Source organism: Spermophilus citellus, assembly GCF_964194105.1.
Source record: "Spermophilus citellus genome assembly, chromosome: 2".
NCBI lineage: Eukaryota > Metazoa > Chordata > Mammalia > Rodentia > Sciuridae > Spermophilus > Spermophilus citellus.
Genome location: NC_138183.1, coordinates 255601178 through 255617950, shown reverse-complemented (window position 1 = coordinate 255617950; position 16773 = coordinate 255601178). Strand labels below are relative to the sequence as shown.

General features: G+C 62.0%; 1 protein-coding gene across 3 annotated transcripts; it reads left to right on the top strand.

Moving 5' to 3' along the window:
- The first annotated feature begins 3858 nt into the window (after nt 1-3858).
- TSPAN32 (tetraspanin 32) lies at nt 3859-15054 on the top strand. Of its 3 annotated transcripts, none has more exons than XM_081279114.1 (10): nt 3859-3996; nt 4576-4690; nt 5563-5660; nt 9355-9429; nt 11353-11454; nt 11996-12082; nt 13404-13589; nt 13686-13769; nt 14097-14188; nt 14877-15054. In XM_081279114.1, the coding sequence occupies exons 1-10, from the start codon at nt 3931-3933 to the stop codon at nt 15022-15024; spliced, it is 1053 nt and encodes a 350-aa protein (XP_081135240.1). In that variant the 5' UTR covers nt 3859-3930; the 3' UTR covers nt 15025-15054. The 3 variants fall into 3 exon arrangements, with proteins under 3 accessions (XP_081135240.1, XP_081135239.1, XP_081135241.1); XM_081279113.1 differs by having other exon boundaries at nt 3859-4008; XM_081279115.1 differs by lacking the exon at nt 13404-13589 and having other exon boundaries at nt 3859-4008.
- The last annotated feature ends 1719 nt before the right edge of the window (nt 15055-16773 follow it).

Here is a 16773-nt window from a genome sequence, read left to right as displayed (position 1 = left end):
GCCCCACCCTACCTTGGCACCCAGAGAGGGACCTTGTGGGAAGACCCACGAGGGGCAGGAGAGCTCCCTGCAGCTGCCCAAACTGGTCATGGTGGCCTCTGCAACCAGGGCCATGTGCTTGGGCCCCCCTGGACCTCTAGGGCCTTGGTCCCCTCCAATGAAGCCCCTGCTGCCTCTGAACAGGCCCAGGCTGCCAGGAGGCCACGTCAGATGGACACAGCTTCTCCAGGGCACTCAATGAGCAGGAGCTGAGTGGACAGGGAGGTGAGCGGAGACGAGGGTGCTGGGAGTGGGCGAAGCTTAAACAGCAGCGTCAGCTTCTGGGTCCCTGGGGCCTCGGGCCAGGGCTGCAGCCGCTCCACCCTGGGGAGGGCTCCCTTCCTGGTGGGAGAAGGCCACCCCTCAGTGTGCCCTCACCAGCTGAGAGGTGGGTCTGCTTCCTCCTCGAAGGAGCCTCTCGTCCATCACAAGGGTCATCTGGGCACTCCCAAGGCCACCCCTGGCCCCCACCTTGGGGCCGGGTGCCCACTCCTGGTACCCACACTGGGTGGGTGCCCACCTAGGAATATGGGGACACAGTTCAGTCCCCTGCAGATGCCGACACAGCCTCCCTTTCTGAAGCCCTCTGGCCCTGGGCCCCGCCCCTCCTAAGCGCTCCCAACCCTGCCCCTGTCCCAGCCCCTGTACCTGCCCCATGACAGAGAGGCCCTGAGCCTTCTGCGTGGGGTCTGCAGCCCCAGTGGGAAGGAGCACTGTCACAGCAATGTCCCTTGGCTCCTGAAGGGGTCTGAGTGCCTGTGATACCGATCGCCTTTGTCACTGGGGACTCCTCGCCAGCCACCAGGAAAAGGGCTGGAGGTACTTCCAGGCGAGAGGCTGTAGAGGCCCATCCGCAGCCCTCGGCCAGCCTTCTTACTGCCCCGAGGGAGTCCTGAGAGGTGCCACTGCCCCAGAGGGCATTCAGGGACACCCTCCTGGACACGCTGGTGCCCCAGCCCTGTCTCTGCTCCATCAGCATCTCTGGTGGCCCTGGGCAGGACAGTGGGCTCCATGGTGCCAGCCCCATGCACTACAGAGTGGCACAGCATGGATACAGGTGGAGGGGCCTACTGTCCCCCGGACTCTCCTGGGGGGCAGCCATGTGCCAGCAAGGGAGATATGGCACTGGAGCCCACTCCACCCCTGACTCTCTGGAGAAGGGCCAGAGTGGGGGACAGGATGGCCCTCCAATGTCCGGGGCATGGGGCATGTGCAGTGCTGAGGGTTCCAGGGCCCAGGAGCCTGGTCTCAGGGAAGCCCGGCTACTGAAAGCCAGGGCGGGGTTTGCTAGGGTAGGCAGGACAGCCCAGGCTGCAGGGCCAGCTGACCTGGACACAGGGTGGCCCCCGAGCAGCTCCCAGGGTATGTCTCAGCCATGGGGGACACTTGAGGTCGGGGCCAAAGGCAGAGAGGCCAGCCTGAACTCAGGTGCCCGCATGGCCCTGACGGGTCAGCTCAGTGGGCAGGAGGGGAGTGAGCTCACGGTGCCCAGACGACGGCAGGCTGGCCTTCCTGGCTGGGACAGGTTGTGGTTACCTGCCCTGCCCCGCTGGGTCTACAGAGGCCCGGCCCAGGTCAGGCGCAGGCCCCAGGCTCCAGGGCTCAGGGCCCTGGGGCTCATTGCTGTGTGGAGGGGGCTTCTGTGAGCCTCCCTCCAGGTGCTGAAGGTTGGGCTCCTCTCCAGGTGGCTGGGGGGTCCCTCAGGAGGACAAAGACTGCCACCTTCTGGTCTAGCTGGAGGGGGCTGCTTCTGCACCAAGGTCTCCCCAGACTGCCAGGGTTCCCAGAGACAGTTGCCCAGGTAAGCCGAGGCGCCAAGCAGGGGCAGTGACTAGGGAAGAGTGAGCTGAGTGGTGCAGGAACAGGGAGCAGAACGAGGGGTGGGGGGGGAGGAGCTAAGGGAGCCGCCCGGAGTCTGGCCCAGGAGTTCAGGGCTCAGGGGCCGATGGGCAGAGCCCTTCTCAAGACCGACTCGGATGGGCAAATCTAGGCTTTCAGATAAAATGCACATTTTAGAAACATTTCAGGGTTATAAAGTGTGGAAAGGCTGGTCCGGTGACGCACACCTGTAGTACCAGCTACTCAGGAGGATCACAAGTTCAAGGTCAGCCTCAGCAACTTACTGAGAGTCTATCTCAAAATCAAAAGTGCTGGGGTATAGCTCAGTGGGAAGAGCTTCCCTAGCTGGGTAAATCACTGGGTTCGATTCTCAGCATCATGTAAATATAAATAAAATAAAGTCATTGTGTCCATCTGCAACTAAAAAAAAAAAAAATTTTAAAAATCCAATTGTAGCCATTTGGAGATCCAGTTGCAGCCATTTAAATTAGACCCCCTTCCTTTGCCCGCCCCAATTTAAAATTAGCCAATCACAGTAGACTGCTACCTGGGGCTTCTGCTGTGGGGCCAGGGGCAGTGCTAAGTCAGAGGGGAGAGCAGGCCAACCACCTGCCCAGGTGTGCTTGCTAGCCAGGCTCCAAAGGCCGCCCACTTCCCAGCCTGTCTGTGACTTCTTGCAACCACCGGTACTTCTAAGAGTCACACCTCACCTTCCTGATGAAGGACTCTCGTGACGTATTGGAATTCTTCTCCTCTTCTTCCTCCCTAACTTGAAGAGTCAACCTTTTGTTTATCTCCGTCAGGATCCCAATACTTCCCAGTTTATTTTGTTGCTCGACAACAGCTTTGGCCACTGGGTCCCTTTAGGATAGATCCTATGACAAAACCATTTTAATAAATCAATTAATTCATAGACAAAGGAAGAGGATAGGGAAAAGGGGGTCCTGTGTGCACACTCAATACCTTAAAGATAAAGGCCGGGGGCAGGAGAGTGGGGCTCTGCTGGGGACAAAGCAGGCGGCCACCCCCTTGGCCCTGACCCATTTCACACCTGGGCCTCCACCTGGAGCAGCTTGGTGGGCACACAGCCCCTGCCCTACAGATCCAGCTGGGCATTCCGGAGGACCAGCGCTCCAGAGGGTGTGCAGGGAAGGACGAGGGCTCCAGCGCCCGAGGGAGGGCAGGGGACCACAGCGGTGCCCTCTGCCAGCTTGCCAACACAGATCTGCTCCACCCGCTTCCAGAACATCGAGGACTTCCTTGCTCCCCCCACACCTCATGTCTAGGAAGACCCCACGTTAGCTGAGGTGGAAGGGGGGCCCACCCATCCAGGATGGGGCACCGCAGCCTTGGAGCACCCAGCAGCGGCCCAGGGGTTCACACCAGCCCCAACCCCATGGGGTGGTTTCACAGACTGCATTACGTCACGCGGAGGGTCTCTTTGGCCCCCAAGGCCCACTGAGTGGCCGACATAGGCCCCTCTGCCCCATTCATGGTTCACACCATTTTGTGTGGGTCACTGACTCGTGTTTTACAAAGGGGCCCCGTGCGGGTGTGGATGAGGCGCAGTCCTCCTGGGTAGCTCCAGATAGCCCTTCTGCCTGCCCATCATGCTCTGGAGGCTTGAAAATCGGACTTCCTGAGGACCTTGGTTAGATCCTGCCTGTCTCCCAATTCCTCCAGGCCTCTGTCCCCAGGCAGTACTCCTGGGCGCAGCTCCCTCCTACACACACTCTGCTGGGTCCCCTGGCTGCCCATGACTTCCCAGCCTCCCGTGGTGCCTGGTGGCCCCAGCAGGAACAGGGCCACGCCCGCCCGGGAGGCCTCAGCTATCAGCAGATGCAAAGTCTGGGCCAGGCCTGGGGAGCAGGGGTGGGGGCCCTGCACTTCCTGCCTGTCCTTCACCCAGGGCACCCAGCCGCCCAGCTTATGGGTGTGTTGACAGACGGGCGGATGCACCTACGTCCTGGGCGGGCAGCTGTGGTGCAAGGCCCTGCCTGGCAGGAAACCACGCAGAGGAGCCGAGGAGAGGAGAGGAGAGGGGCGGCCACCATGGGGCCCGGGAGACGAGTCAGGGTCGCCAAGTGCCAGATGCTGGTCACCTGCTTCTTTGTCTTGGTAACAGGCAGGGTAGGCAAGAGGGTGGGGGTGGCAGGGTGGCCCAGGCCTACACGCACACGCACACGCACACCCACCAGCCCTGCCGCCGGAGTCTGCCTCGCACACTTGCGCTGGAACCCTGGGGGGCACTCTTGACATCTGGATAGGAGGCCCCTGTGGACAGTGTCCATCCTCCTGAGGCAGGGCCTAGATGAGCCTGGGTTGGACCCAGGGCCCTGGGTGGCCTGGGCCTGGGGTGGACGGGCTATGCCAGGGAAGGGTACTGGCTACCTGGGCTCCAGGGCTCTCAGGCCTCCTCCTGCTCTGAGGGGAGGGGTCTTCCTGGGCTGGGGAGGGGTCAGGGCTCTGCAGACTGATTGACCCAAGGTCTGGGTCCTGGGAAAACTGTGCAATGAGTGTGTGTGTCCACGCGTGTGTGACGGTGTCTGGGTGGAGGCTTCTGAGACCACCCCAGAGACACCCCACGGTCCTCAAGTTCAGACATCTCCCGTGAGGTCAGAAACCAGAGGGTCTGGGGTTAGACCCTGCCCTGGGACAGCTGCCACTGCCCCATGCTCTGAGCCTGCCCACCCCCAGCTGCTGAGCCTCTCGATGGCCACCGCAATGGCTCTCCTTCACCTCGAGGACCGCTTTGCTGTGGTCAGCCGCGCATCCCTGGACAGCAACCCGTGGGAGGCCGTGCACCGCTGGGGTGAGTGAGGTCAGAGCCACCACAGGGCACAGGGGGAAGCAGGCTGCTGGTGAAGGGCCCTGAGGACGAGGGTCCAGCTCCCCAGCCCCAGCCCGTCCAGAGGAGCTGGCTTTGGGCAGGAACCAGGGGTCAGGGGCTGGAAGGAGTACCCCTGGTGTCCTGGACCATGGCTGGGATTCCTGCCCTCATCTCCCACCCCACAGGTGTGTGGGGGGGACAGGGTGGTGTACGTGGCAGTGACGGGACAGAGGTCCCTGATGTCGGAGCTCAGTCCAGATGAGGGGCTGCCTGGAGCTGGACTTGGAGGGTCTTGTGGGATGCAGAAGTGAAATATCAGTGTTCAGAGGGCAGAGGACACTGAGGAAGGGCCAGCGCCTGCTGGGGTGGCCCCCTTCCACCAGAGCGAGGAGGGCATGTCCCAGCAGAAGCACAAGGGGCTCAGGAGGGCGGCTGCCCCGCAGGCGAGGGTGGGGGACACTGGCCATGAGTGTGCCTGCAGGTCCAGGTCTCCTGCTCCCTCGGCCCGAGCCACCCTGGAGCAGGAAGCCTGGGGCCTGGGTCTGGGCTGATAAGGCCACAGCCTCACAGAGACACCTGTCACTGGGGCCCGGTGGCAGCTTCAAGATAGCCCCTGAAGCCGGGAGAGGAGGGGAGCAGTGCCCGCCCCAGGCCCCGCTTGCTCCCTCGTCCCCCTTGCCTTGGGAGGCAGGAGGTCACTGGGCAGTGGGAGGCACATCCCTGTCTGATGGGGAAGTGTGGCCTCCCCAGAGGTCCAGCCCCCCCCAGGACCCCCCCCCACTTGGAGGCAGGCCCAGGCTCTGTGCCTCAGGCCCCACCCCAGGCCACCCCACCCTCCCCTCTCTCCCACCCAGTCTTCTCCATGGGGATCAGCCTGGCAGGCCTGCTGAGCCTGGGAGCTACCCTGAGTGCTGCAGCCACCATGAGAGAGGCCCCAGGCCTCCTGGCCACGGTGAGTTCTCGGTGACCTTGGATTCCCCCACCCCCAGACAGGGCCAGGACTGGGGAGGTTGGTCAGCCCAGGGAGCACCCTGAAATGTTCAAGCAGAAACTGGTGCTAGCCGGCCAGTGCACTGCCCAGGGCCTGCTTCACTGTCCTCCTCACACCCAGCAGCAGAGCCCTGAAGGTTGAGCCGGCCCTGGAGCCTGGAGCCATCCCCTAAGGACCTGGTTCTGTGACCCAGAGGACTCTGGGGCCAGGATTTGGGGGATTCCATTTCCTCTTAGGAGGAGACTGGGCAGGGCCAGGCAGAACCTTTGCCAAGCTCTCTTCTTCCCTCCCTCCCAGCCACCAGAGGGGTCTCCCTGGCCACCAGGTCTCACAGGCCCTGGACCTCAACCTGGTAGAAGTGGCCCCTTGTTGCTCCCAAATCTGTTTCTCCATGTGGGCCCCATCTTGGTCCCCACCAGTCCTTAATGACCATCCCAGGACACCTGCCCGTGACCCCCCATGGCCACCTTTCCTCCCCTGCTCACCTGAGCGGGGGAAGCTCCTCTCTGGTGCTCTGCCTTTCGCTGGTCACTCCATTCCAGCCCTGAGGTCACCCCTTTCCCACCTCCACCCTCTGCGTGTGGAGACCCCTGCCCCCGAAGGCAGGCCTCGCCTCGCCTCGCCTCGCCTCGCCTCGCCCTGCCTATGAGTGGCTGGTGGGTGGCCTGTGCTGGGACCTCACAGGGGCTCCCTGAGAACACAGCCTCCGGTCTGCAGGGCCCGCAGGTCTCAGCCTAGCCCTGGGTTCAGTGCATGCCTGATGAGGACCCCAGGTCTGCAAATGTCTCCTAGCACAGGGACAGCTGGGGGCGGCTGAGCAGCTCCAACCTCACCAGGATTCCCACACTGGGGACACAGAAGTAGGGCAGGAACAGCTCCGGCCACGAGTGGGCACTAAAACCAGGCCTGTGCAGCCTGGTCTGGGGGCTGAGAGGAAGGCCCCAGTGAGGGGGTGACATGGCTGGTGAACTGTGCTCCCGGAGGGTGTGTGTTTGCCAGGGGGTGCCCCAGAGGGGCGACAGGTCTGGCAGCCCAGAGAGACCAAGAGGGCTGCCCAGAGAGGCCTGGCACCAGGGCTGCATGTCAGACACCAGGGGGCGCTGTGGAGCTGGGCTTGAGGCCACAGATGGCAGGCGGCAGAGGGCAGCAGGTGGCCACAGGCTCCAGTCTGTACCCTCATTGGCCTGCACTGCCTGGTCCTACCGTGGACTTCCCGGGTTCCCCAGCTGATCTGTGGCCAAGGAGGCCCAGGATGGCCCGGGATCTCAATTCTGCCTCACTGGGGCTCCCTGAGAACACAGCCTCCGGCCTGCAGGGCCAGGGGTTTCTCAGCCTAGCCCTGGGTTCAGTGCATGCCTGATGAGGACCCCAGGTCTGCAAACGTCTCCTAGCACAGGGACAGTCACTCCTGCAGGGACTCACACTCTGGGTGGTCCCCAAGGGAGCAGAGCAGCTGCAGCCAGACTCAGGGCCTGACAGGCCTTATGTGGGTCAGCCTTGCAGGCGCAGCTGGGACCCCCAGCTGCATACCTGTGCAGGGCTGGGGTCCACGCCACTCCAGGCCCAGTGAGGGCTCCCAAACACACTCCTGAACCCCTGCACCCTGGGCCCCAGTGCGGAAAGTGAGCCCAGAAGGCCACCACAGGGACACTTGAGACCCTGTGGCCTGCCCTCACCTGCCCTGGCCACCACGCAGGCCTGGCTGTGTGCGCACGCTACCTGGCATGTCTGAAAGCGCATGTGACGAGGCAGGGAGGGGACAGCAAGTGGAAGATTTTTTCCCGTGTGGTGCCTGGCTGCCCCTCCCTGCCCCTTCCTGCCCACCCCCTTCAGCCTTTGCACAGGAAATGAAGGAGTAACTTAAGCCAGAAGCTCAGCCGCCCCTCAGCCCAGAGGAAGCGATTCAAGTTGTTTACGAGTTTGTTTTCATTTTGAGCGGACGCCTGGCCTGCCCAGCATCCTCTGCACTGTGGACGCTCGGGAGATCCATCCACTGCCCAAGACCCTCTCTGCAGAGAGAGAGCAGCGAGGGGCGGGCCATGGGTGCTCTTTCTCCTGAGAATGGAATGTTTTCTGGAAAATGCTGGTCTCTGAGCTGGCTCGTGGCCTCGAGGCTGGGAGAGTGTTGAGGGGTGGCTTCCAGATGGGGAGGACAGCCCTCAGCCAGGCCCCAGGGAGGGGAGGAGGAGGAGGAGGAGGGTGAAGAGGAGGATGAAGAAGAGGGCCAGGGAGAACAGGAAGGAGAAGGCACATGGCACGTGGAGAAGAGGGCTCCCCCCTCCCACGGAGCCTGCACCCACATTGGGGGAACCAGTGAGGCTGTGTCCGTGCCATCCTGGAAAATGTCTGGGGCCCCTCTGCATCTGCAGGTGTCCTACCCCCATGACTCCGGGGCTGGGACAGCCTGCCACAGCAGTCCCAGGCTGCAGAGAGTCCCCCGGGGAGCGCATGTTGGCCAAGCCACACACTGGCATTGCTGTGGGGTGGCAGGGGACTGATGAGAGAAGAGCTGAACACTGTGGGCAGAGCCTGGATCACGGTGCCAGGAGGACATTTGGTGGAGACCCAGGTCCTGTGTCACCAGATGGGTCTCTGGTGGGGAGTGTCCCCAGGGCTCTCAGTCTGAAAGGAACCTCTGACACTGTCCCCAAAGTGGGAGGGCTCGTGTGCACTTTCAGGGGAGAGGTCCACAATGTCCATCAGCTTCTTCAACGGGGAGGGTCTCAAAAGTCTGGACCCTGAAAGAAAGGAGGGCCGTGTGGGGGGAGCTGGTGAGCAGCGGGTGGTGCCCCACAGGTCTAGAGCCCGGGGAGATAGCTGGCTGTGGTCCTGCGGACAAGCAGGGGCGTGGAGGAAGTGTTGGCTTCTCACCCAGAGGGGAGGGTGGTCACAGCACCCCCATGTGTGACTCCCCTCCCTGTCCCCAGCTTCTTCCACCCAGAGGACTGGCTCCCCAGGCTGCAGACTGTGTCCTGGGGCCAGCCCAGCTGTGAGGTTGGCTGCACCCATCCTTCACCAGGCGTGTTTCTGAAAACAAAGCAAAGCAACCTTCTGGCACCCACCCACTCCCATGGCTGGGAGCCACTTCCCTTCCTTGAGGAGAGGCTCCGTTTCCCTGGGGGAATCCTGGGGCAGGAGGCTCTGCCTGGCCCTCCTGGGTCAATGTTCTCGCTGAAGCCCTCCAGTGGACAGGGTCTCGCCACCCCAGGGATGGGCTGCCCCTCCTGGGGCGGGCAGTGTGGTACTGTGATTGACAGGCCCTCTAGAGCCAGCAGGGAGTAGTGACGGGAAAGGGACCCACCAGCAAGTCTCCCGTTGTCCTAAGTCTCCCCTTTAGGCAAAGAGGATTCGGGCTCAAACCCATACCTCAAACGGTTCTGGGGGCATACACCTGTAATCTTGGAGACTTGGGAGGCTGAGGCAGGAGGATCACATGTCCAAGGCCAGTCTCAATAACTTAGCGAGGCCCTATCTCAAAATATAAAATAAAAGTGGCTGAGGATGCAGTTCAGTGGTAGAGCCCTCTGGTTTCATGTCCCAGGACCACAAAACCAAACCGCTCACCTCCTTCTAGGGAGCAGCCTCTCTGCACACCAGCTGCCAGCCCACCCAGGCCACAAGCCTGCACACAGTGACCAGGCCCCTTTGTTCCCAGGGCTTCCTGTGCTTCGCCCTGGTGTTCTGCAGCCTGGTGCAGGTGGCCTTCTGGAGGTTCCACAACCCCACCCAGGTGAGTGCCTGCCGTCCCACCTGCAGCTGAGGGCTGGGAGCGCGCCCAGTGTGTGGTGGGGAAGGGGCCCACTGGCTGACTGTTCCTGCCTCTGTGCAGGGGCAGGTGGTCTCCTCCTGGGCTAGGGGCAGCAGCTCCCTGGGGAGGAGGGGAGAGCTCTGCCCCTCCCTTGTCCCTCTGCAGACACCCCAGGCCCTGGAAGATGCAACTGGGGGAGGTGGGTGAGAGACGGACTGGAGGGGTGGTACATTCCAGGAAATGCACAGAATGGGCTAGGGATGTGGCCGCCTGGTAGAGGGCTTGCCCCGAAAATGCACAAAGAGGGACTTGGATCTGACTCAGACCTGGAGGCAGGGATGATGGCGTGTAGGAGGGGCTGGAGGACAGTGGTGGGCAAGTCCTGGCCTCACGGGCAGCACAGCTGCTGTCCTGTTCTGGACACTGACCTGCCCAGTAGCCCAGGGGTAGGGTCCAATGGCATCCTGGCTGAAAACCAGAGAGACACCTGCCAGGCCAAGTAAGTCCCTCGGCCCACAGAGGCATTATTTACTGCCCTGCAGGAACAGGGAGAGCTGGTCCTAGGAGCGTGGGGTCCTCTCTAGGCCACAATGGGCTGGCAGGGGAGATAAAGTCATTGCAGTTCGGAAGGAGGACCTGGCCCCCCAGATCAGCTCCACAAGGCCCCTCACCCTCCCCAGGTCCTCCTCCCACGAGGACACAGTGGCCCAGCAGGGCTCAGCTCCCGTGCACACGCCAGGAGACTGAAGCCCACAGAGAGCCCTGGCCCAGATTTGCAGTGACTGAGGCCACTTGGCACCCGCGCCCTGGGGGTGGGGGAGGATGGAGCCGTGTTTGGGATGACTCATGAGGATGTCTGACTTTTGTTAACCATCAGTGCAGAGAGATTAATCTGTGCCAGGAGCAGTGTTTGGCTCAGAAGTTCTATCTGGCACCAAAGGGATCTGGGCTTGGGCAGGGCCAGCTGAGCTCCAGTGCCAGCCTGCCCACATGCCCACCCAGACCTGCAGTCTGTTGATGGGGCCTGCTGTGGGGACCAGGCCCCAGAGAAACCAGGGCTGTGAGGTAGTCCCCTTCCTTTCTGTAGGGCAGGCACACGTGGCCAGAGCAGACACTGGTCCTCATTCACCCTGGCCCTCCAGGGTGAGTCCCAGCTGTCTGCATGGCATGGAGTGGAAGGGAGGGCTCAGGGCCTCCAAGACAGGAAGAGGCATCAGGGGGCCTGCCTTGGGCCAGGAGACCAGAGACCATCAGGGATGCCTTCCTGGAATAGGTGGGACTCCATCTTGCTTCTGGGGGAATACTGGTCAAGAAGAGGGCATTTGGGGCAGGGCCTGGGAAGAGGCAGCAAAGCCACCCTCGGGACAGCAGAGGCTCGGAGGTCTAGGGATGAGGGTGAGGAGGGAAGCCAGCCAGCCTGGTCCACACCAGCCTCTGCCCCAAGTGGCCTCGTCCTCCTGGAGTGGAACCTGGGTGCCCAAGCATCCCTGCTCAGAGGCCTGATGTGGAGCCCAGTGCCCAGGAGAGAGACCTACAAGCACCTTTGGGGGCTGAGACCTGGCCCCAGGCCTCTCCTGAGACTCCTTGCTGGCCCCATTCATTGCACATGCCCAGACCACAGCAGAAGGTGGACACTTCCCTTGGCCACACTCCCCAGGGCCATAGCTGAGGGACATAGCCTCTGCTTTATCCCTCAGGCCCCCCTGGGGGAGCAGGAGGCCACATGGCAGGCCATCATGGGGAAAGAGGCCCACAACTGAAGTCCAGAACCCCTGTGACTGGTGCCCAGAGCCTCTGGAGCTCCCCCTAGAGGGGGGAATTGTGGGGCATTGGGCCCTGCCTGGCCTCCAGGGCTTCACGGGAGCTCCCCTGGGCCCAGGCTTTCCCGTGGTGCTCTTGGTGCAGGTGGAGGACGCCATGCTGGACACCTACGACCTGGTGTATGATCAGGCGGTGAGGAGCCCGTCCAGCATCCAGTGGCCCGAGCTGGCTGCCATCCAGGACACGGTGAGTAGGGGCAGGGCCTTCCCCTTGCCAGCATGCCACAGGTGGTCAACCTCAGTGTGCTACACAGAATGGGCACTGGACACCCTCCCGAGTCAGCCATCCTGGGCCAGCCCTGGGGGTTCCCAGGACACAGGCCATGGCTGCCCACTTTCAGGTAGAGGATAAGAGCTCCAGTCCTCTCCCCCGGACGGCTGCCCACAGAATCTTTGGGCCAGACACAAAGTGAAAAGGCAGGTCCTGTTCAGACACGGTTAAGGATTTCCAGACGGTGAGGACAGAGTGTTAGAGCAAGTGGGTGCTCCGTCTGCCACAGCACCGTGGCCCCACAGCGAGGGTTACTGGCCCCCAAGTTACAGGGAAGGCCTCCCCCTGGCTAGGCCCAGGCTGCCAGTGGCTGTGCCCCAGCAGAAGCAGCTGTGCCCCAGGAAGCCCTGCCTCTAGGGGCCGGTTCTGCAGGACCCACCCAGGTCATTTGTCCATGGTGCCTCAGTTTCCCCACCATCCTGACCACTGCCCACAGCTCCCTGCATCTGTCTTACAGTTTCTGTGCTGTGGAAAGAGGTCCCCTTTCCAGCTTCTGGGGAGCAGGGAAGCTGACCCGTGTCGGGGCGAGGAGGCAGCGAGAGAGGTAAGGAGTAGGCAGAGCCTCCTGGCCAAGCAGGACGCAGGCCTCGGGCAGAGCCCCACGGACATCCTGACCTGGTTTTCCCACACCCACGGAGCCTTCGTGGAAGGGCTTAGGGAAGGGTCCCCTGGGAGGGGGGGCAGCAGGGGGCTACTGTGCAAGAAGCTCAAGGCAGCCAGCTTGACCCTGGCCTCAGCCGAGGCCCCTTGTGTCAGCTGGACACCAGGCACGGGCTCCACTCACTCCTTCACACAGCTCCCAGCTTGGTGCTCCCCCGGGCTAGGTGGACCCAGCCTCAGAAACTTCTAGAAGCTTACAGAAAAGGTCTCTGTGCTGGAACCCAGAGAGGGTATCGGGTCTGGCTGGGGGAAGCCGCAGGAAGGGCATTCCAGGAGGACAGCTGAGCTGAGGGCAGCCCTGGCCAGGCCGTGGCCCTTCCTGCTGGCCTGGACTGGGACTTGGCCCTCCCTCCCTTCTCCCCTGCTGTGACGCTCCACTGTCCTGGAAATAGACTGGCCCTATCTCCTGTGGATGTGCCTGGCGACCCTCCAAGAAACGGAGGAGGGTGGGAAATGGCTTGAGGCCCAGAAGGACCGTCCACTGCGCCCCCACCCCCAGGGCCAGTGTGCTGGGAGGGACTGAGCCGGGGAGCCCTTCCACCCAAGGGCAGTCCACAGGACCCACTGCAAAACACAGGCCAGGGCCTGGCTATAATGCCCCCGGGGGAAGCAGGGGCCAGCAGGGGCGGGCTGGTGTGGGCCAGGAGGACGCCTGCTGGCAGGAGGGTGGGACAACACCGTGTGGCTCCTGGGTCCTTTGTCCCTCTGGGAACTGGAATCCCAGAATCAAAGGCAAGTTGGGGCCCAGCGAAGAATGAAGGGACTTTTGTTCTTGTCCAGGAGAAAGAGAAGCAGGAGGTGGACTCTCAGCTTCGGCCCTGGGGGCCGGGTCACGGTGAAGGCGTGAGCGGGTTACTGAGTGGGAAGTGCCCGTGTCCTTTAATGTCAGGAAGCCAGAGGCCACTTTGGCAGCTGCCTTAGAGCCCACAGTTCTTGGCCAGCACATCTGGAGGGAACGCCTGGCCTCCTGGCATCCTGGTCAGGGCAGGCAGAGATTCGAGGGTCACCCAGGCAGCATGAGACCAGCACGGGCAGATGTCACCATGCCATGACACCACCTCCCTTCTGGGGAGGACCTTGGTGGGTGCTGCACCCTGTGCTCAGTGAGGGGAGGACAGCACAGGGCACCCCTCCATGGGCTGCTCCTCTGTCCTCCCTATGAGCTCTAGACACTGAGGTGCCGTGCTGCCCTTGGCCACCTGCAGGAGCTGGACACGTGGCCAGTACAGGAGCCCAGGGCAGCTTGGCCAGGCACAGCAGTCCCTGGGGCCCTACAGCAGCCAGCCTGTGACCCTTGGTTTTGCCTGCCCTTGCTGCCTAATCCAGAGCTCTGGGTGCTTCTCCCCTGGAAGGTGGTGCACCCCAAGTTCCCACAACCTGACTTTGACAGGGTCGGGTCCTGCCTCTCCGTGGCTTCTCCGAGGCTGGTCATGCTGGGCAGGGAGGTCTGGCCAGGGTGGGCACCATGTACACTGCACCCTGCCTAGGACTGTCTGCAGAGCATCAGGAGCTTCCTGAAGACACCGCAGAACATTGCCTTCATGCTGACCAGCACTGGCCTGGCCCTCATGGTACCCGCCCTCGCTTGATGCCCCTTCCCAATCCCTCCTCTTGCCCTGTGGAGACCCAGACATGGCCCTTGGTCCAGGGGCCACAGAAGGCAGGATGAGGCAGCCTCAGCTGACAGCCTCGGCCAAGACACCCAGCCCTGGGCCACGCCAGGGTCCTCAGGGAGGAGCAGCCTCTGATCCAGGAGGTGGCCTTGGGGGTTCAGGGTCTGCCTTGCTCCTTTCCCAAGACACCTGTGCCCCTCCCAATGCTGCGAAATCCAGACCCCTCGGGGCTCCCCACCCAGTGCTGTGTCCCTGCCGACTCGGGGACATCTGGTTGTCCATCAGGTCTATGCCATGCTGCTCAGCTCCTTCCTCTGCTTTGCCGTCCGCTCCGGCCGTGGCTTGGACCGCAGAGGCAAATACACCCTGACTCCACGGTAGGCCCCAGGGTCCACTGGATGCCCTCAAGGGTCCTACAGCCCTGAAGGAGGCCCAAAGGTGTCTGTGTCTGTCTGGGTGGGCGGGGCCCCTGGACCAAGGGCCATGTCTGGGTCTCCAGAGGAAGCACTTGGATGGTCAGCTCCACTGGGCGGGGCCAGACCAGTATACACTCCACACTACCCACCTCCAGTCCCTGCCAAGACCTGGCCTGGCACCTGCTACGCATAGACATTGGCACAGAGAGGTGCGTGCTGCCAGGGCCTGGGGGTCCAGCCCCAGGCCAGGACCTCTATCAGGACTCCCCATGCGCAGTAGCAGGAAGGACCCATGCAAGTCCCTCCTGCTCCCGTGTGCTCGGCCACCCTGCCTGCCAGCTCCAGTCACCCCACCTGCTTGCCCCACCCTGGTCATCTGGGCCCCTCCCTGCCTGGGATGCTGCCTGGCCCCTCCATGTTCTCAGACAGCCTCTTGTCCCCTAAAGAGCATTCTGGGACAGACTCACAGTGCTCCTAGAATGTTCTAGAACAGCCTCAGTTCTGCTCTAGAATGTTCTACAACAGCCTCACAGTCCCCTCCAGAACATTCTATGTCAGCCTCACGGTCTTCCCTAGAGTGTTCTGGAACAGATTCACAGTCTCCTCTAGAACATTCTAGAATGGCCTCAACATTCTTTCTGCTTCTTAGAGCCTGTGGCTGCCAGGCCCAGGAGCCCAGCCGCTTCACACTCTCCCAGGGTGGACCTGTACCTCGACGCTCCTCTGAAGCAGAGGCTCTTGCTGGCCATCGGGGTCCAAGAGGATGCTTGCATGACCCTCATCGGCTCCAGAGCTAACCATCTGATTCGACCCTGTCCTGCCACTCGTCTGCCCACAGACGGGAGGCACCAGCCACAGGCCCCACGGGACCCTTAAGGAAGATGAGCTCCGTCCTTCAGGTGGAGGGTATGGGGAAGGAGAGAAGACCAGCCAGATAAACAGACTCCGTGCAGAGCAGAGGGAGCCCAGGGTGGTCCTCTGACGCTGCAGAATGGAATGAGGCGAGAAGAGAGCAAGCAGGGCCGCCGAGGAGGACCCGAGCGCCGGTCAGGACACCACCGAGGGACTGCCGCTGCTGTCCTAGGCAGAGGCCACCCTCTGGGGTCCCCACAGACCAGACCTGACTGCCTGTCTCAAAAGACAAGCAGGCGACAGTGGAACAGAACTCACCGGGCTCTCAGGGAGGCAGCTGGGTGTGGACCTGCACCCCATCCTCCGGTGCCAACTGCAGCCGGAGATGACGGGGGGCTGCAAAGCTGGTGATCCTGTCAGGTCACAGCCCAGTCATTTTTCTGGGACTGTCACACAGAGGCTTAAACTGTGCTGCTCTTTCCATTTGCTCCTCTTCCTGCTCTGACAAACGTGGCGGCCCACGGCTCTGAGCTCAGAGTCCACGTGGGCTGGGTGGGCTCTCCCCTCAGGGTCTCACAGGCCAAGTTCTCATGGGGACAGGTGGGCAGGGCCAATGGGGACCACTTTCTGCTCCTTGAGATGCCCATTCCTCCTCCTGTGGCCACCCTCACTCAACCACAAGGGCAGGGGACGCCTCCTCAAGCTTCAGATCCTCCACTTCACCAGCTAAGAGTCCTGTGCTCCGAGGTCCATGACGGGTTGAGGCCCCGCATCCTCTCCTGACTGAAAGAGGATCTTTTCAACTGTGGGGAACACACGTAACACGACACTCCCGATCCCCGTCATGGCTCAGCGCCTGACCGGGACACTGAGCACGTCCACCCTGCTGTGCCACCATCACCGCTGTCCACCTCCAGAGCTTTCCCATCCCCCCAGACTGAAGCTCTGTCCCCCAGATGCTGGCTCCCAGCTCCCCCAGCCACTGGAACCCCACCCCCACCCCGGCCCGCTTTCTGTCCCTGTGGATCTGTGACTCAGGGACCTCACAGAAATGGAATCTCATAGCACTTGTCCGTTTGTGGACAGCTTATCGCACCCAGAATAGCACCCTCCAGCTCCACCATGTGCAGCGTGTCAGGATCCTGAAGGAGAAACCTTATCGCGTTGACAGAGATGTCACAGGCATGGGTTCTGAGGGATTTGCCAGGAGCGAGCCGTGCCATTAACCCGGACTGGACGCGTCTGTCTTTGCATGATTCAGAGTGCACTGAGCAACAGCGGATTCACAGCGGCACTGTCCCTCACAGACACCTGGTTCACTCGGTTGTGGGACCGTGCCGTGGCACCCACAGGTGCTTCCATTCCATGCCACTCATTTTTGCTTTTTAATATTTCTTTGTTGTCAATGGACCTTTATTTTTATTTATTTATTTACACGCAGTGCTGAGAATCAAACCCAGAGCCTCACACACGCTAGGCAACTGCTCGACCGCTGAGCCCCAGCTCCACCCTCCATGCCAGTCTTCAGTGCAACCTCTCTCACTTAAGTCTCAGACGGCACTTTTCACCATGATCTGTGGGTCACAGAACGGCCCAGAAGGGCCAGCAGTGGCCACAGGGTCAGACACAGAGCGGAGCAAAGGCAGAGGTGATGGGATGCGGGTGGCAGATAAGAGTCCTGCGGGACCATCACA